Source organism: Oncorhynchus mykiss, chromosome 25 (assembly GCF_057628025.1).
Source record: "Oncorhynchus mykiss isolate SJ-2025 chromosome 25, ASM5762802v1, whole genome shotgun sequence".
Lineage (NCBI taxonomy): Eukaryota > Metazoa > Chordata > Actinopteri > Salmoniformes > Salmonidae > Oncorhynchus > Oncorhynchus mykiss.
Window position 1 is genome coordinate 55,466,249 of NC_143046.1, and position 21,212 is coordinate 55,487,460.

At 43.8% G+C, this 21,212-nt stretch overlaps 1 protein-coding gene across 1 annotated transcript in view; it reads left to right on the forward strand.

The window, feature by feature from the left end:
- Positions 1 to 21,212, forward strand: part of rnf144aa (ring finger protein 144aa) — a 56,822-nt gene extending 35,610 nt beyond the window's left edge. Inside the window, exons 4-9 of the mRNA XM_090220572.1 lie at positions 4,657 to 4,761; positions 8,565 to 8,625; positions 12,314 to 12,533; positions 15,529 to 15,676; positions 16,324 to 16,413; positions 18,427 to 21,212. Coding sequence (XP_090076698.1) covers positions 4,657 to 4,761; positions 8,565 to 8,625; positions 12,314 to 12,533; positions 15,529 to 15,676; positions 16,324 to 16,413; positions 18,427 to 18,558 — 756 coding nt within the window. The 3' untranslated portion in view covers positions 18,559 to 21,212. The remainder of the gene's footprint in view (positions 1 to 4,656; positions 4,762 to 8,564; positions 8,626 to 12,313; positions 12,534 to 15,528; positions 15,677 to 16,323; positions 16,414 to 18,426) is intronic.

Sequence of the window (21,212 nt, forward strand, 5' to 3'; positions counted from 1 at the left end):
CATTTAATAATGATTATTCTTGGGAACAATCATTGTTATTGGGAACCTTCAGTGCTGCATACATTTTTGGTAGCCTTCTGCAGATCTGTGCCTTGACACAATCCTGTTTCAGAGCTCAACGGACAATTCCATCAACCTCATGGCTTGGCTTTTTCTCTGACATGCACTGTCAACTGTGGGACCTTATATAGACAGGTGTGTCTTTCCATGTCATGTCCAATCAATTGAGTTTACCACAGGTGGACTCCAATCATGTTGTAGAAACCTCTCAAGGCTGATCAATGGAAACAGGATGCACCTGAGCTCAATTTCAAGTCTCATAGCAAAGGGTCTGAATACTAGGTATTTCTAAAAACCTGTTTTTGCTTTTTTCATTATGAGGTATTGTGTGTAGATTGAAGGGAAAAAAATCATAATTTTATAAATTTTAGAATAAGGCTGTAACGTGGAAAACATCAAGGGGTCTGAATACTTTCCCAATGCACTGTGTGGGTGGGTGGGTGGGCTGAAGCTTGGCCGCAAGACATTAACTCAAAGCACACATCAAAATCCACAAATAAATGGTTAATTGACCACAAAATCAGTCTCTGGACTTGAACCCCATTGAAAACCTGTTTTTAAAATAAAAAATGTTGAAGAGGGCACTCCATTAACACAGATGAAGGATATCAAGGATCTGGAAAGATTCTGTATAGCAAATTAGTAAGAATATCTCACCCCATGTTCAAGAATGGCTTTTTCCCCTTTATTCAGATTACAACCTCTCACTTTCAGTTATTTGAAAAGGAAATAATCTCCCAAATATCGCTATTTTTAAAACAAGCCATAGACAGTTTGTTGAGATTTCAATTTAATCAACGAGAAAGGACCGAACAAATAATACAATATATATTGTGGTTAAACTCAAATGTACTAATTGAAAAAAAAAAAAAAAAAAAAAAAAAAAAACGGTTTAATCTTCATAATTTATATCATAAATATGACTGGTGGAGTTATGTCCCACATGCAGCTTAGGTTGCACATTTTGGGGAATATTCAGAGGTGTAAACTTTCCATGGAAATATATGCAAATTAATATTAAGTTAGTAAATATTATGTTTTTGCATTAGATATATTTACCATATCATATGGAGACAGAAACATAAACCTTTTTACCTTAAGTAGACATAATTGCAAATGATTAAATCCTTCCAATATATATATTTTTAAACAATTTAGTGACGAATTGAACTTTAATTCAATGAGTTGACTCTTCACATGAGATGATTTCACTGAACAACAAAAGAAAGTGTATATTGAATGATCCCCAAAGATCCGTCGCATCTCCCCAAAACGTTTTCAACATACATCTGTAAAATGATACTTTGGTTGTCTTCCTCTCAGGCTTCCATGTCTTCTCCCTTGACCTCCGCAATGTCCACCTCCTTGAACATCAGACTCTGAGGCCTCATCTTCACTGTCACTTTCCAACCTAGTTGAGGATGGCTCGTTGTCAGGCTCAAAAAGCCATAAATTTGCCCGGATGGCCACCAATTTTTAAACCCTGTTGTCAACCTGTTGCGTGCTTTGGTGTGTGTGTTCCCAAACAAGGACCAGTTGCGCTCTGAGGTGGCTGACGTTGGTGGGATTTGGAGGATGATGGAGGTAACAGGGGAAAGAGCCTCAGATCCACACAGTCCCTTCCATCAGGTGTCTGATGAGATATGTTGGCATGACTGCCATATTACATCTCCATCCCAAAGCCTTTGCTTGGAAGTGTACTTTGCCAGACTGCCAAGAACCTTGCCCTCTTCCAGGCCAAGGTGGCGAGACACGGTAGTAATGACACCATATGCCTTGTTGATCTCTGCACCAGACAGGATGCTCTTGCCTGCATACTTGGGGTCCAACATGTACATTGTGGCTTATATGGGCTTCAGGCAGAAGTCTTCACGCTTTTTGATGTATTTCAGAACTGCAGTTTCCTCTGCTTGGAGCAACAGTGGAGTGGGCAGGGCAGTATGGATTTCTTCTCTTACATCTCCAAGCAGAGTCTGAACATCAGACAGGATAGCATTGTCTCCCTCAGTCCATGCAATGGCTACTGCTATAGGTTTCAGGCTGCTTACCACTCTCCCATAATACATCATCCAGGAGGATCCTCTTGATGGGGCTGTCCATATCGGCAGACTGTTAAATGGCCATTTCTAGGAGAGACTCCTTCCCCTCCAGGAGACTGTCAAACATGATGACGACAACACCATCCCGACGGGTGTTGCTGGGCAGCTTCAATGTGGTGCTCTTATTCTTCTCACTTTGCTTGGTGGGGTAGATTGCTGCTATAACTTGATGACCCTTCACATACCTAACCATTTCCTTGGCTCTCTTGTAGAGTGTAGCCATTGTTTTCAGTACCACGATGTCCAAGAGGAGCAGATTCAATGCATGAACAGCACAGCCAATGGGTGTGATGTGAGGGTAGGACTCTTCCACTTGAGACCAAGCAGCCTTCATGTTCGCAGCATTGTCTGTCACCAGTACAAATACCTTCTGTGGTCCAAGGTCATTGATGACTGCCTTCAGCTCATCTGCAATGTAGAGACTGGTGTGTCTGTTGTCCCTTGTGACTGTGCTCTTGTAGAATACTGGTTGAGGGGTGGAAATTATGTAGTTAATTATTCCTTGCCCACCCATCAGAGATGACTGCAATAGTCTACTTTCTCTATGATTTTCTTGACCTTTACTTGAACTCTGCATCCAGCAAATGAGTAGATAAAGCATGTCTGGTTGGAGGGGTTTATGCTGAGCGAAGAACATTCAGAAATCTCTACCAATACACATTGCCTGTGAGCATCAGAGGTGAACCAGTTGCATACACAGCTCGAGTAAGACATTCATCAGCATTTCTCTGACTGCGTTCCTCCATTGAGTCAAAATAACTTCTGATTCCAGGAGGACCATGAGCTGTTGCTGTCGAAAAGGTGTCTGATTCATCCTTTTCACCTCGAATAGAAGTAGATGGACTTTTGTCAGAGGTTGCTAGTTGTGACCGCTGAGGCAACTTTATGCACTTGGCCAGATGATTCTGCAGCTTTGTTCCATTCTTCATATGATTTGGCACAGTATTTGCAAATGTACAAAGCTTTTCCTTCTACATTAGCTGCAGTGAAATGTCTCCACACATCAGATGGTGCCCGTGGCATTTTCATGTTAAGATTAGAAAAAAAACATTTATGGAAACAGGTCCAATTAACACTCCTCAGTTAGCAGGCTCAAGCAAGCTAAAACCCACATGGTAGCAAAAAATAATTAGCAGACATTGTTAACAAGTTAGAAATGATTTAAACACACTTTGCTGTAGGCTACTATTTACTAGTTAACAAAAATCATGTATGTCATATAAAATATATTCAAGGCTCAGTGTCTTTATCCTCACAGGGTGAGGCTGCTGGAGTATTAGAAACAGGCGATCCAATCATTTTGATAATACTTTTTAACCAATCTCTTTCTCTGAGCAATTGTATTAATATAAAATAATGTGCATACAATACAATGCATCTCAGTATTAGTATTATTTATTTTATGCATTCTTTTTTGCTCATCTTTAACAAAGGATCCAATCATTCCGGACCCCACTGTACCTCACATACTTAGTTAATACTTAGATCTAGGACCTATTGGGAGTGAGCAACTCCTACACACGTAAGTGCATGGTCCGCCTACCAGGGTAAATCTGAAATCTCACTGCAACTTTAAATCCCTTCTCGACTTCCTGATCCTGCTATTTTGTTTGCATTGCATGTACAGAAATATAACTTGTATCTTCCAGTGTTTACATGCCATTAAACTACACTGAACTACCATTTCTCCTGCAGTCAATCTGGACTGATGTCTGGTTGCATGAGTTCAGAGAGGCAAATGGACATTTGACCTGACAAGCAAGCTGGTACCACAGCCATGACTCTGCCAGCATGGGAAATGTCTAAACATGCTTGAAAACTCAGCCCCTCTTATCCTCCGCCTTAATATGAATCATGCTATTTTTCTCGCCACTCAGTTGTTTGGAGAGTGGGAGAAATACAAAACATGAAAAATCATTTTGTTTTCCGAACCATAAAAATAATGAGGCATAAAAAGTCAATAACTCAGTGATAAATATCAGGTGTGCTGTACTTGTTTTACGACAATGGCCTATTTGAACAGTGAAGCATCGCGCCATTAACAAATTCTGATTATACCGTTCCTGTTCACTGGAGCTCAATCATAGCTATGAAAAGAGCAATGGCTTTTAGTTTGGGAGTAAACTAATGTTCACTGCAGTTGCTTATAGGGAATGGACAGGATTTGTACCACAATGCAAGCGTACATCTTGTAGCTGAGAGGAGCCTTTAGTTTAGAAGTCCCTCTATCGTTATCTCATTCATTTAAAAATACTTTCATTAGGATGTTATGTGGTTAGCATGCTTCTCTTCAGCTAAGCAGACACTGTTGTAAATAAAGAAATGGATAGCAGAATGAGTAGTCAATGCCAAAAGCAGAGAACATCTACTACGGGTTTCAGAGAGGGAGAGGCACAGTGGAGTTTGTCATCGCACCACACAATATGCCTACACATTTTCTGATTGACTGCATGGCCATAGAATGAGGTCAATGTTATGCCCCCCCTTTTCCTTTCAGTGCCTGAAGCAGTATGTGGAACTCCTGATCAAAGAGGGCCTTGAAACTGCAATTAGCTGTCCAGACTCTGCCTGTCCAAAACGAGGACACTTGTTGGAAAATGAGGTATTATTTCCAACTATTTGTATTTTACTGTTAATCCTTTGATTTGAGGGGAAAATACAATTATGATATTGATACATTGAACGAGAAACAGTCACGTTATTGTACCCTCACACTTCAGCTGGCGCTTATTTCCAGTGAACAGTTGCTTAATTGTAGTAAAACCTCTCTTACACAGAACACGCACATACACATCTTCATAATTCATGTGAGTGTGATCACAATACACAAAGTTGTGGCAAGTTGGAGGATAATTGCATATGATTTTACTGGACTTGATGCTTGCATTTTACAGCAACAAAACAGAATCCATGCAGAATTGACAGACGTTTCTTTCATAAAATGTGTTCGTATCAAGACGACAACAGGGAGGTTACACAGACACAACACAACAGTCATGATAGAGGATGGGGAAACTAGCCTGAGGGCCAGTCTGGTTTGTGCTATCACATGAACTTCTTGTCATTCATTGTCATGCCATTGATCGGCTTGACATTGAGCAATGGAGTTGGCAAGAACAAACAGATCCGGGACCTGGCTCTGACTAGTTCATAGTGAGGCACAATGCATTGCATGTATACCATCAGATCAAGGAAAACCATGTGACCAAAGCCCCTCAACTTCACCATTCTTTGGTAAAGCCTTAAGGGAACACTAGTCGCCACAGAAGAGGATTTTCTGTGTGTCGTTGTGGCGGATGAAGAACAAAAAGGGGCGGTCGGCTTTGAAGGTTTGTACTTTAGGTTTCCAAAAATAAGAAAATAAGTCATACTATTCAAACAAGCTAGCGGTGATGGCAGCGGGCCTTTCTGCACTGCTCGTTCACGTCTACAAAGGCCTTTTTCACCACTCCAGCCAACTGCAGGTCGTCATCGGGCGACGTGCCTGAGAAGTCGCTAGACCATTCTAAGGTGTCAACTATGCCCGTCTTAGACAAAATGTCATTCAGGTTGTAGGTCTCATCCGACTTACATTGTGGATGTTACGCTCGTGCCTCCATGTACTGGATCCTTACTGGCCCCGTCCGCGTCGCAAAGTTCTCTCATGTGAGCCCGCTTCTCCAGCCCAGTGGTGAAGTCCAGCTTCTCCAGCCCTCGTCAGGGAGCATAATGAGCATTTTCACCTTGGTTCCTTCATAGGGCATCTCCAGAATCTGAAAGTGGACGTTGATTGTCATTTTCATATTTTCCACAAGCAGTTTCTAAATCTTGCTCACTTTGAACCTGATCTTCTCCGTCATTGGACTCCTCAAATGCCTCTCTCCACTTGCCCTTGAAGTAGATTGCAGTCACCAACTCTAGTTTTGTTGAAGTAGTTGAAAGTCCCCTCCCGTCAGGTAATTCATTTTACACTCTTTCTCCACCCAGCTTCATACCTACCCCCTTTGCAGCCTCTGCACTGGGCCTCCAACTCGGCGCCGTAGTACTTCTTGCTTTCACTGAGGAAAGCCTCAGCAAACTGATAAGACTGCTCTCCTTACAGATGGTTGGCCAGGCTCAGTGCGTATGGGGCTCCCCCTTTGTTCAGCACAGACAGATGATCCTCTTCAATCTACAGACAATACCCCATAATGACAAAGCAAAAACTGTTCTTTTAGAAAAAGTCCAATTAAATATCACATTTGCATAAGTACTCAGACCCTTTACTACTACGTTGTTGAAGCACCTTTGGCAGAGATTACAGCCTTGAGTCATCTTGGGTATTACGTTACAAGCTTGGCACACCTGTGTTTGGGGAATTTCTCCCAGTCTTCTCTGCAGATCATCTCAAGCTCTGTCAGGTTGGATGGGGAGCGTCGCTTAACAGTTATTTTCAGGTCTCTCCATAGATGTTCGATCGGGTTCAAGTTCGGGCTCTGACCACTCAAGGACATTCAGAGACTTGTCCCGATTTTAGGTGCCTTTTGGCAAACTCCAAGCGGGCTGTCTTGCCTTTTACTGAGGAGTGGCTTCCGTCTGGCCACTCTACCATAAAGGCCTGATTGGTGGAGTGCTGCAGAGATGGTTCTTCTGGAAGGTTCTCCCATCTCAACAGAGGAACTCTGGAGCTCTGTCTGAGTGACCATTTGGGTTCTTGGTCACTTCCCTGACCAATGCCATTGCTCAGTTTGGCTGGGCGGCCAGCTTTAGTCTTGGTGGTTGCATACTTCTTCTATTTAAGAATGATGGAGGCCACTGTATTCTTGGGGACCTTCATTTCTGCTGACAGCTCTACGGACAATTCCTTCAACCTTGTTTTTTTCCCCTGACATGCACTGTCAACTATGGGACCTTGTATAGGCAGGTGTGTGCCTTTCCAAATCATGTTCAATCAATTGAATTTACCACAGGTGGACTCCAATCATGTTGTAGAAACCTCTCAAGGATGATCAATGGAAACAGGATACACCGGAGCTCAAGTTTCAGTCTCATAGCAAAGAGTTTGAATACCTATGTCAATAAGGTATTTTTTTTTAAATTCTTTTTTTCACTGTCATTATGAGGTATCGTGTGTAGATTGATATTTTTTTTTACATTTGATTTGTTTTAGAATACAGCTGTAACGTTATATAATGGGGGAAAAAGTCAAGGGGTGTGAATACTCTCCGAATGTACTTTAGGTACAAATAATACATATTTAAGTATTTTCTTTTCCTCCATATTTACAGTTAGTACGGTAGTTATTTACACATGTGGGGGAAGTGGAAAGTTCCACTTTAAAGGGATAGTTACAGAAATAGTTAGTCTCCTTACCTTTAAACTTGTATGGGCCAAGATTAATTTAGATTAATCCACTCTTCAGATTTATTTACTAAGCTGCTGCTATCAACTGCTAATATTAGCATTGATGACCAAAACCAATGAATTTCAAGTGGCCGTCGTGGATTTGAAAGACATAAAAAAATATATCAGGGATTAGTGTCTTTCCTGGCCCTATATACTTATTTACTTTTTATTGATATTTAGACCTTTTGAACATGTTCAATGACTATGAACATCTAGATAATGTGACTATGAACATATAGGTAATGTGACTATGAACATATAGGTAATGTGACTATGAACATATAGGTAATGTGCTTTATTTAGATGAAAGAAATCTCCTAACACGGCCTCAAAGACCTCCACATCCATTCCAGAGGCCTCTGAGGCTGCAGAAGGACCGTGTTTTTAATTGGGGTCCCTTGCCAAGCAGACATTAGCCCTCTCTGTGAATATCGCTCTCCGTCTTTTCCAAAACCACCTGCACAAACCAGTCTGGCTTAGCTCCGTCTCAGCTCTGGCCCACCTTCGAGACGTGTCGGCGTGTTTTATACAGAGTGGACGGGCCCCGCTCGTCTGTGTCCGTCCCCGATTTGAGGTCAATCCGAGGTCACTGCGCGTCACCTCTCACTCTCTGTTTCGGAGGCCGGCGACATGGCCGTATGTTTCCAATCAATCAAAGTCACTGGCCTTTTACTGGGACCCGGCTTGTCACACCAGTCAGAGACGAGGCGTCTCTCATCCAGCCGCTGCGACAGATAAGTCTTTGACTCATAATTGACTGTTCTCACACTCAACCCCCCCCCCCCCCCGAATGTTATTTTCATCATTGCATAATGACTACATTTAACCTTTTAGTATATGTAGCCACTATGCAAATATACCTCTCACGGAACATGTGAATAAAACCGGTCGGCTAGTCCTAATTATGCTGAAATTGAGTGGGGTTTTGTAATTGATCATCTTCAGACTGTAGTGTGGCTGAAAGCATCATGTCCTGTATTCGTTTGGTAAGCTATCACAAGGGCATTATGTTCCTAACTCTCCCTCTTCTTTCTCCTGCAGATTGAGTGCATAGTGGCTACAGCGATTATGCAGAGATACAAGAAGCTGCAGTTTGAGAGGGGTAAGTGGGAGAGTAACCGCACTGACTGCATCACTGCTCATAGACGTGTGGGGAGTGTAGGTAATTGAGCTCCCACCTGGCTCCCTTGTCTCCCCACACCATTTAGTATTTATTAGGGATCCCCATTAGCTGCTGCCAGGGCAGAAACTACTCTTCCTGGGGTCCAATATCAATTTGACCTGGAGGACAATGACAGCCCTCTACCTTTTCTTATTGTGTTCTGATTTAGCCTACATTCTGTATCAAAGTTTAACACGGCCACCATCAAAGATGCATGAGGGGAAAGCCTTTTCAGGTACATTTAAAGTGATGTTAATTGGATAGGTAGTGCTATATCATGACCTACACTGTGTCTGGCTGGGGAATGTACAGTATGTCTGTCTAAATGTCCTAATTCAAAGCCTTTAATATTCAGTCCCTGTGTTCAGTTATGAATTCATCATCTGTGGTTGTCTGTCTGTATATTTAATAAGGTCGTAAAAGTCTCACTGAGGAGTGTTAGGGGGTGCCTTTCTGCTGTGAATGGCGCATGGCTGGGCGGTATACCTAAATGTACTGTAGACCGGTATTGATGCACGAACCGGTTTGTGTTTTTACTTTATCTTGTATAACGATATTTCAATGTTTGGTTTGTTAAATGTTTTAACACCCGGCTCTTCGATGGTGAAATAATGTCCGTTTTTGTTGTTTCCTCCGTTTGCTACTTGAGTCGTCTCTTTCCTTCCACACACACCATTCCCCGCCCCCTGTCATTCAAGGAGAGCAGTTTTTGCGCTACCACGAGTCGCAACAACCACTCGCAGTCAGTCTTCATGGTCAATGCTGCAGATCTGGCTAGTCAGCTAGCTAAATGTACTTAGTCAGAGCAATGATACCAGTGCCGTTGTAGACCTACATCAGCATGTTTGCACAATGGTATATTCTAAATAAGAGAGGAATAGGCAAAGCATGGACATTTTAGCTACATCAAAGCAACAGTAAGATACCATTTATTTTATGTAGCATTCATTATGGTCGACTGGGAAACACTGACCAACACTTTGGTTCCTTCCCTGTCCCAATAGCTTTGTTTTTTTTCACTATTCAAAGTGCCTATTATATTCCAACTTTTGTTTGAAGTTTCATTGAACAGTATAAAACAATCAGAATGGACAAAGCCCCATTTAAAAAAACAACAACAACAACACTTAGAATGTATGTGTTGCCACCCTAGGGTAATACGCTACTCATAAAGCACATTTATAACTTTTATTATTAACAAACCTCAAATACCATCAAAAATGTGAATAATATTGTGATTATGATATGTGCTAATCTGTGACATGGGGTTCCCACGCTAACCTCAGCCAGACTTGAACACCCACTCTATATGGCATGTGCCTCGAAGGTACTCCACCCACCCAAAGGCACAAACACAGACACACATTGTGGACACACAGGGATGGAGAGTCGCACAGACAGGGAGGCAGGGGGCTGCCATTTTGGTTCAACAGCAACAGACTGAGGAACATGCGAGAGTCAACAGAACAGAGCCATGTGGTGGCAAGCAGTGTGTGTTAGTCATTGGGACTGGATGGTTGGACTTGTTTTGTAGCCACAGACCAAATATTGAGCGTCTGCCAACTTTGTTTTAGTTTGGTAGAAGCACATTTAAATAGGGTGATTGGAGAAAAATAGATGTTGATTTAGCTGCTGTGTTAGGGAGCACCAACTGATCTGTGTGTGCATATGTCAAATGATACTTGTGCTTGCGAGAGTACAGTGCCTTGCGAAAGTATTCGGCCCCCTTGAACTTTGCGACCTTTTGCCACATTTCAGGCTTCAAACATAAAGATATAAAACTGTATTTTTTTGTGAAGAATCAACAACAAGTGGGACACAATCATGAAGTGGAACGACATTTATTGGATATTTCAAACTTTTTTAACAAATCAAAAACTGAAAAATTGGGCGTGCAAAATTATTCAGCCCCCTTAAGTTAATACTTTGTAGCGCCACCTTTTGCTGCGATTACAGCTGTAAGTCGCTTGGGGTATGTCTCTATCAGTTTTGCACATCGAGACTGAAATTTTTTCCCATTCCTCCTTGCAAAACAGCTCGAGCTCAGTGAGGTTGGATGGAGAGCATTTGTGAACAGCAGTTTTCAGTTCTTTCCACAGATTCTCGATTGGATTCAGGTCTGGACTTGGCCATTCTAACACCTGGATATGTTTATTTTTGAACCATTCCATTGTAGATTTTGCTTTATGTTTTGGATCATTGTCTTGTTGGAAGACAAATCTCCGTCCCAGTCTCAGGTCTTTTGTAGACTCCATCAGGTTTTCTTCCAGAATGGTCCTGTATTTGGCTCCTTCCATCTTCCAATCAATTTTAACCATCTTCCCTGTCCCTGCTGAAGAAAAGCAGGCCCAAATCATGATGCTGCCACCACCATGTTTGACAGTGGGGATGGTGTGTTCAGCTGTGTTGCTTTTACGCCAAACATAAGGTTTTGCATTGTTGCCAAAAAGTTCAATTTTGGTTTCATCTGACCAGAGCACCTTCTTCCACATGTTTGGTGTGTCTCCCAGGTGGCTTGTGGCAAACTTTAAACGACACTTTTTATGGATATCTTTAAGAAATGGCTTTCTTCTTGCCACTCTTCCATAAAGGCCAGATTTGTGCAATATACGACTGATTGTTGTCCTATGGACAGAGTCTCCCACCTCAGCTGTAGATCTCTGCAGTTCATCCAGAGTGATCATGGGCCTCTTGGCTGCATCTCTGATCAGTCTTCTCCTTGTATGAGCTGAAAGTTTAGAGGGACGGCCAGGTATTGGTAGATTTGCAGTGGTCTGATACTCCTTCCATTTCAATATTATCGCTTGCACAGTGCTCCTTGGGATGTTTAAAGCTTGGGAAATATTTTTGTATCCAACTCCGGCTTTAAACTTCTTCACAACAGTATCTCGGACCTGCCTGGTGTGTTCCTTGTTCTTCATGATGCTCTCTGCGCTTTTAACGGACCACTGAAACTATCACAGTGCAGGTGCATTTATACGGAGACTTGATTACACACAGGTGGATTGTATTTATCATCATTAGTCATTTAGGTCAACATTGGATCATTCAGAGATCCTCACTGAACTTCTGGAGAGAGTTTGCTGCTCTGAAAGTAAAGGGGCTGAATAATATTGCACGCCCAATTTTTCAGTTTTTGATTTGTTAAAAAAGTTTGAAATATCCAATAAATGTTGTTCCACTTCATGATTGTGTCCCACTTGTTGTTGATTCTTCACAAAAAAATACAGTTTTATATCTTTATGTTTGAAGCCTGAAATGTGGCAAAAGGTCGCAAAGTTCAAGGGGGCCGAATACTTTCGCAAGGCACTGTGTGTGTACTTGTGCATATGTCAAAAACATGAAATAAAAATATGTTTTATTAATAGACAGGAAACAAGACAACAATCAACAGTAAAGTAGTAAACCACATCTGGCACACCTATGTCTCTGTGTTAACACACATTCACTATTTCTGATTTGGCTTTTTGCACAGATTACAGATGGATATCCATCTGAAAGTGTGTTTGTGAACACAGAGACAATCACCTCGTGACCTCCTGTCTCCTCATGACCTGTCACCATGCTTTGGAAGCAGTCACTGTATGCAGTACTGTTGGTGGTGACACCTGGTTTTGTGCCACCACAGAGGTGCTTATGGACCCGTGCCGGACGTGGTGCCCATCGTCGTCGTGCCAGGCAGTGTGCCAGCTGAAGGAGATGGAGGTGGCGCAGCCCCAGCTGGTGAAGTGTGCCGTGTGCACCCTGGAGTTCTGCTCGGCCTGCAAGGCTAACTGGCACCCCGGGCAGGTCTGCCCACCCCAGGAGAACAACCTGCCCATCACCGCTTTCCTCCCCGGAGAGACCAGGTATGGAACTGAACCGTCTCTTCTTCCTTCATCGTATCAATCACTTCCTCTCCACCTCATCAATATCTTTGATATCCGTAGAGACCAGGTATAGATGGAGCTGGGGTTTTTCCTCTTCTTCCTCCTCTTGTCTTCACCATCTCAATCGCACTCTCCTCCCCATCACCTCCGCGAGCTAGTTGACAGAGGTTAGACTCCGTGACCGTTGAATGACATTTCGTCCCAAGAAGCATAGGTTCTCATTCTATCAGTCATTGTAACTGGCTTTCCGCAATGAGCCACACTGTAAACACGGCGTTGTTGAGACCGTAAAGTCGCACGTTTGACAGGAATAATGTCCTTATCCCGGAAACCCTGGTCCCATTATCCGCACACACGTACACTCACACGCTCGCGCGCCGACACACACACACACACACACACACACACACACACAAACGGCTCGTAGTTGTTTTCTCCTAATGTGGTTGATGATCTGCCCTCACCTGCTCTCACCCCTCTACTGAGGACACTGTGAGGACACAGCCTCTGGTCCCCGTGGGAACCTGTATTTACCACCCTGGATACCAGCCTAGCTACCGCTGTGTTGATGTCTCCATGAAGCCAGCTGCTCTCATGCATAACCATCCAGGCGCTAGTCATCTAGTGCCTTCTAGTGCATATTTAATATGACTGAGTGCATTGGATGGAGCAGGTTGCCTGGTGATAGTGCTGGGACCCATGGGCTCAGATAAGGCTAGCCGGGGTTGACCAAGGTCACAGAGGAAGTCATAATGTGTCAATATAAGGAGCCAATAGAAGTCAAGGCTGCAACTCTTAGCCAACCTGCATTTGGACTATTTGTCTACTTAAAACTCGAATGTGGTGGCCCAGTGGCAAGGATACACTACATGACCAAAAGTATGTGGACATCTGCTCGTTGAACGTCTCATTCATAAATCATGGGCTCTGCTGCTACAACAGCCTCCACTCTTCTGGGAAGACTTTCCACTAGATGTTGAAACATTGCTGCGGGGACTGGCTTCCATTTAGCCACGAGTCAAACCGAGATTTGTCTGTCGACTCCAGAGTCCAATGGCGCCGAGCTTTACACCACTCCAGCAGACGTTTGGCATCGCGCATGGCGATCTTAGGCTAGTGTGCGGCTGCTCGGCCACGGAAACCCATTTCATGAAGCTCCCGATGGACAGTTCTTGTGCTGACGTTGCTTCCAGAGGCAATTTGGAACTCGGTAGTGAGTGTTGCAACCAAGGACAGACTGTTTTTATGCGCCATGCGCTTTAGCACTCCGCAGTCCCGTTCTGTGAATGGCCTACCACTTGGTGGCTGAGCTGTTGTTGCTCCTAGACGTTTCCACTTCACAATAACAGCAGAAGTTTGACAAACTGACTTGTTGGAAAGGTGGCATCCTATGACGGTGCCACGTTGAAAGTCCCTGAGCTCTTCAGTAAGGCCATTCTACTGTCAGTGTTTGTCTATGGAGATTGCATGACTTTGTGCTCGATTTTATACACCTGTCAGCCACGGGTGTGGCTGAAATAGCCAAATCCACTCATTTGAAGGGGTGTACAGATATGTTTGTGTGTGTGTTGTGTGTGTATATATAGTATAACAAAAAATCAAGCGAGAGGGTTGTGGAGTTGTCCACAGATGTCACGAAAGGCCACAGTGGTTTAAAGGGAAGGTTTTGGACTTTACAACTTAATGTTAGATGGTTCCTCACCCTGAAAAAGAAGTCTATGGGCCAGAAGAAACTGTAATCCATAGTTGTTTTCTCTAAACAGCCACAACAAACTTCATCTAACTTGAGCCATGGATTACAGTTTTTCCAGGCCCATAGACTATTTTTAGCTTGCGCAACCATCTAACATCAAGTTGTAAAATCCTGAACTTCCCCTTTAAACTCTGCCGCCTCCTCTCACTCTCTCTACCCCCTGTCAGGACTCCAAGTATGGCTTGTATGGCTCTTACTGTGATTACTGTACATACTGCACTTATCTAAACAATGAGCTCTGGAGTACGTTATTCTCCTCTCTCGCCTTTCAAGAGTGTGGGAAATTAGTGTCCTAATTCGAATGGACTCCACGTACACTATTAGCCCGATCTGCGCCCAGCTGACATATGCAGCAATTACCGCAAAGGGCAAATGTATTACTCTGTGGACCATTCCCATTTTGCCTGGATCTTGCTGCCTTTTGCTGATACCATTTTTTTTTTTCACATTTCTCCCATGACATTCCTCTGACATAACAGCCAGCATTCAGGAGAAAGACACTCTCTCCTTAATCCTCACACTGATCCAGGTATTTTACCTTCCGATCTTTAGCCTGTATTCCATTACATTCAGGAATGGAATCCCGTTCCTTCCAGAGTAAAAGCTAGAATCCGAAAGTCCTGAAGAGTTACAAAATGACTGCCAGGGTGTCAAATGAAGTAGGACATGAAAGGTGTGCATTAATTCACTCTGGCCAGATGCGATCAATAGCCGGAGAATTGGCTCAGAAAAATGAATGTGCTTGTTCCCTGTCCGCCTCTCTGACACTTGAGAGGACAGCCGACAGCATCACCTGCTCTCCTTTCTGGCCTTCAAGAGTCAGCAGCACTCAGGTGGGAAAAGGACACAAAAGACCTGCCTTTAAGATGAATAGAAGAAAGAAAAGCCTGAAAGGAGTGCGGAAAAAAGGCTGTGACGAGCACACTTTACATTCTCTCATTTCGTTTGCATTTCAGGTGTTAGGAGAAAATTCTGTTGATGTTTATTGCAAGCTTAGATCTATTGTACATTAACAAAGGCTGTTCAAGATCTGTGGCATGATAAACTGTATGAGTGGGTAATCTCTCGTGGCATTCTGGATCTCTGATATATCATGGTCTTTGTTCTTTAGCGTCATTCAGCAAAAACAATTGTTTCAACCAACATTTGTTTAAGAAACGTAACACACTGAACATTGCTCTCGCTCTCTCTCTCTCTCGCGCGCTCACCGTGTCTCCTCAGCTCCTTCTACAAGAGTGACGATGACGATGGTCCCATCAAGCGCTGTCCCAAGTGTAAGGTGTACATCGAGAGGGACGAGGGCTGTGCCCAGATGATGTGCAAGAACTGCAAACACGCCTTCTGCTGGTACTGTCTGGAGTCACTGGACGTGAGTAGAGAACCTTGTCGCACGCGAACACACACCCCTTTCTAGTGGTACATTCTGGAGCCCCTGGATATGAGTAGAACCTTGTCCCAATGTTTCCCCAAAACACCTCCCCACATCTGTGCTGCTGCAACATGTTCGCATAGAATAATACACACGTATCTTTGCAAATGAGTTTTAATTTCCCTTTTCAGCATGTTGGTCCTGACTTCAGTACAGCAGTCTGAAATGTGCATAGAATTCACTCTGTGTAGATTTCGCATGTCTGGTGTGAGCAGTGATCCAATGTGTTATCAGGGAATAACAGCACTGCAGGAGGTGTGATAAGGCTGCAGGCGGATGGATTTCCAAATCCAAAACCCGTTTTTATGACGTTTGATACAAGACAATGGAACTGAAACGGAGGGATTTTATCTGGGCTTGTAGGAGGCTTTACTTTGGCAGTGGCTTAAGTCAATTCTAATTGCAGACCACAGGCGATTTTACACGACACTGGTAATTTAAAAGCAATTTTCTCCAAGCAGCTGCCCCTACCTCTCAGTACTAATCATAGATCATTCTTTTCTCCTCTTTCTCTCTCTCTGTCTCTGTCTGTCTGTGTCTGGGTCTGTGTGTGTGTGTGTGTGTGTCCGTGTGTGTGTGACACACAGGATGACTTCCTCCTGATCCACTATGACAAAGGGCCCTGTCGAAACAAACTGGGCCACTCCAGGGCGTCTGTCATCTGGCACAGAACACAGGTGAGTAAAGTTAGTGCGCCCACTTTCCTCCTTTTGTCTCTCTCTGTCTCTCACACACACACACACACTGGACTTCCCCTATGTCTGCAGCATGTGGCAGGGCACATGCAACACACTTTTCCCCTCACACAAACACTTCCACGCGCACACATGTTTAACGTGAATAATCATGGATGGTGCTCTGTGAAAACACTAGTCGGTAGGAGAGCACAGCTTGGTCGTTGTGCTCTGTGTGTTGGCCCGTTGTTGTTTGTGTCAACACGTCTCCAGCATTGCTTTCTTACAGCAGATTTTTTTTCTGCGTATAATATGTGGACATTTGCACGTCACTTATGGGTTAGAGTAATGCTTTTACTCTGGCACAGTCTCTAAAGTAAAAAGCAGGGGCGCAACTTTCACTGCACATTCTGAAATTTCATTTTTTTTTTCTTCATCTTTTATCATTGGAATGTGATCCAAAACGAGGCAACGGTGTGCTTTAGGACCATGCGGACGCCTCCGAGTTGACTGGATAAAGAATGATATTCATGAAAACCAAAGTTGCGTCCCTGGTAAAATGTAACACTGGTTGCTCAATGTTATTTGATGGTACTGTTAAGCTGTTCAGTTGCAACACACATAATGCTTGCCACACGTTATGTAATAAAAGTCAACACATCCTTTTTAGAATTCTGATTCTAATATCGAATGAGAATATTGAGTAGACGTTTTATATTTTCCTGTTCACCCAGTCGACGTTCAGCTCTCGCTATCATCCAGCACATATCTAGTCATAGACGAGCACATTTCCCGGGTTTAACAGAGCGTTGTGAACGCTAGCGTACACACTGACATCTGTTGCCCAGTAGGACAGGCTGAGTCATTTGAGCATGATTACAGCTTGTGGTACTGCACCTCCTTTACCCAGCCCATGCAACCTCACTGCTCCCCAAGCCCAGTCTCTCTCTTTAGCTCCTCATGAACGCGTAACACATACAGAAAGGACACCGGGGCCCTTATTCACAAAGGAAGTGCTGATCTAGGATGAGGTCCTCCCTGTCAATGTCATCTTATTCATTATGGCAAAAACAGATCCTAGATCAGCACTCCTACTCAGACATTTTCCGAATTAAGGCCCTAATATATCCTGCCTTTTGATAAAGAAAGCTCAGCCTCTCTGTTTTCTGTTTTCGCCTCTGTATCTGATTTTCAAATCCGTTTTGAGATTTGAGCTGAGGGGGTTGCATCCGCTAGGGACGCCGTAGAAGGAATGAAGGTCACCTCTCTCGACGCTTACTGTTCTCAGACCAGACATGGTCTATTGTATACGGTAGCTTTGTCAAGGGTTTGGTTGATCTGAGCGAATAGGATATCATGATAACCCCGGTATGCCGGTGTAACTAAAGGTTCATGGGGTGCTCGTCTGGGTAAATAATGTGATTACGGAGACCTCCGAAAAGAGGGAAGTGGACAGAAATACACGAGAAGGGATCGCATCAGCAATGTGTATATACATGCATGGAGCTATTTTATCGAAAGGTCTTTGTCATAGGCTGCCACTCTCTGCTGTCTTGTCCTTCATTGGCCCGCCCTGGGTGATCCTCAAAATGACTCTCCTACTCTGACACCGGCAGAAGTCCATTAGGTTATTCTAAGGCAGGTTTGCGTGTAATTGCTACTTTCGAAGGCCGTTTTGTAGCTGAGGAGATGTTTCTGCTTGTAGCTGATGCCCCCATGTGGTGAGATGGGAGACTTGCACTACAAAGATTGAAAATGACTTGCATGGTGGGTTATGACCACGTCAAACAAGAGAGCAAGTTTTGAGAAGGGAAGTGGAAATTATTTGGTGTGTATTATCTTGTTAAGGGATCTCTCGTACGCTAGTCCTGTTTTTTTTTAAGTATTTTCTATATAGTGCCAATTGTGTCCTTCCTGATATTTTTGCAGTGTAGCTAAACAAACGGTGTCTTATTAGCTGGTGCCTCTGCCTTGTTTGCAGTCTCTTACTTTCTCTCCTCTCTCTCTTTCTCCAAGGTGGTGGGGATCTTCGCTGGCTTCGGCCTTCTCCTGCTGGTGGCCTCTCCCTTTCTCCTCCTGGCCACGCCCTTTGTCCTCTGCTGTAAGTGCAAGTGCAGCAAAGGGGACGACGACCCCCTGCCCACCTAAACCCCGCCTCGCTAAGCAGGCGGCCATATTTATTTTTCGTCCCTTTCTTCCGTTTTCTCCCTCCGCTTCTGGCGGTGCTTCATTTAACGGGTCTGGGGCCAAGCTGCACCGTCTCGGCCCAGCCGCATCCCGATCCATCTCGCTCGCAGTGTCATGGTGGGAGAGGAGGAGTTGTGTTGACCCTGTGCTCCCTGGCCTGGTGGAAGATGGGTTCACAGAGGTCAGACTTTGTGGACGACAACGACGCGCCTCTCTGTGGGCTTGGGGGCCATGTGTCCGTTTACTGTAGCAGGGCCATGCTGAGGCCTTGAGGTGAGCTACAGGCAGTGGTGTAGTACAGAACCGAAGAGGATGTTTTATCAAGAGAAGGGGGATAAAGATGTGATGTCTGAATCCTCTTGTTGGAGACAGTTTCATGCAGGAGCTGCTACTATTGGAGGACCTTCACCTTAACTCGTTTCAAGTCGAGTTTCTTGTTTTTGTTGGTTTGTAAAACACAAAGCTTTCCCCCCACCCCTCTACTCTCGCTTTTTATCTCTCAACATACAGGAAATACCACTGGAGTTGGTGTTTTGTGTTTACTCTGTTTGCACATTAAAGACACTCAGTTTGTCGCTTTAAGTACCAGGGCGGGAGTCGGGAGGTTTTCTGTCTCTCACTCCCCTGTACAGCACGTTCTCTTGGTGATGTCTGTGTTTCTGTCATCTTTTGCTCTGTTCCCACTATCAGCAAGAAGTTATTGTTTTTACAAAATGGATTTGAACTCCTATTTCTGTCTTTAAAAAAAGTATATATATATATATATATTCTTACCCCCTTTTACTCCCCAATTTCATAGTATCCAATTGTTAGTAGTTACTGTCTTGTCTCATCGCTACAACTCCCCGTACGGACTCGGGAGAGACGAAGGTCGAGAGCCATGCGTCCTCCGAAACACAACTCAACCAAGCCGCACTGCTTCTTTAACACAGCGCGCATCCGACCCTGGAAGCCAGCCGCACCAATGTGTCGGAGGAAACACCGTACACCCAGTGACCTGATCAGTGTGCACTGTGCCCGGGCTGCCACAGGAGTCGCTACTGAGACAAGGATATCCCTACCGACCACACCCTACCTAACCCGATGGACCTCCCGGTCGCGGCCTGCTGCGACAGAGCCTGGGCTCGAACCCACAGTCTCTGGTGACCTTAGACCACTGTGTCACCCGGGAGGTCTACGTGTCTTTTTGAGAGGGTGTCCCAAACTCCTTCTCACAGCCCAAAAAGAGGACTCCTGGTCCTGTGTTTACAAAGAGTCTCAGAGACAAAACTGATCCAATATCAGTACTCCTACTTCAAGACACTTTGTGAACATGGGCCCTGAACATTCGTCTCCCCATCCACACAGACGTGAACAAACCGTCTGGAACTGGTTCTGACTTGTGTTGTCGAATGGAATACTTTAATATAGATGTCATGGGGTTCATTCTGAGTTCCTCTCAACTCAAATATGAATCATATTTAGCCACATAGCAACAAATGGCCTTAAATGAATAAGAAACGAAGCCAAAAAAAGCCACCTCCCAGTATTCTGATGAAGGGGGAAAAAAACTGTCTACAAAAACACATGGCCATTGTCCAATTCCGTCCTCGTGAAAGCACACTTAAATAATGAATTTGTTCAATGCGTCAGTCATTCATTAAAACCTGTCTATTTTCAGGTGGAACATAGGAAATGAAATTGTCTCTCTGATACAAAGATGTCCCTTCATATGATCTATGTTACACTGATGTTGGTCATATATCCAACCTCTGTAATGAACAATAATCCTATATAATGTTTTTTTTTTTTAATGGTGTGAGTCCGTGGCAAACTTGCATAATGTTAGTGGTATTGTTGTCAGCGTTTTTGTTGGGAGCCAGTCGAGAGCTCTCACTACATGCAGCTACTGCAACCTTTGCAGGGATATAAAATGTCAAGAACTTCACTGGACTGTTTTAGACACATCTGAAGACTGCTCTACACATGACTGTATCTATGCAAGTTTGTACATTTCCTATCTTAGTACCTTAGTCTTGCTAACAGTGTGGTCATATCAAGTGGTCCAGTATGTTATACCAGATTCCATGTGCCATTATCACGTCACACAGTAGAATTTCACAAAAGGGTGGTTGACTTACATCAGACAGATAGTTTCTTTTTTTTTTTTTTTATATATTTTTTTTTAATCTGTCATTATTTTCCCTTAAGTTGTTCCCTCAGAACTTGTGGTGAGGGGGGCATTTACTGTAGCTACACCATTTCTCACTCTGAAACGCATTTAAACTCAAAGGATCAGTCATTGGCGTTCCGCCATCAATAAGCCACTTTGGAACACATACAGGAAATCCTGGGTGCCAGTCTGTTTCTGCTCTCTTGCCAACTCCGTATGAAATTGTCACGCAAAACTGTCTTGACAATGGATTAGGGGAAAGCACAAACAAATCCGGGACTACTGTAGACTACATACAGAATACTGAGATACTCTTCTCAGAAATCCCTGATTTTTTTAAAAATGTTGCTCTTCCGTATTGGGCTCCACGTAGCATTCAAAGAGTGGGTATGGCAGTTACTGGAACTAGCATTAGCCATTCACCTCTAGCTCATGGTAGCCACCACACACAAAGAAAACATTA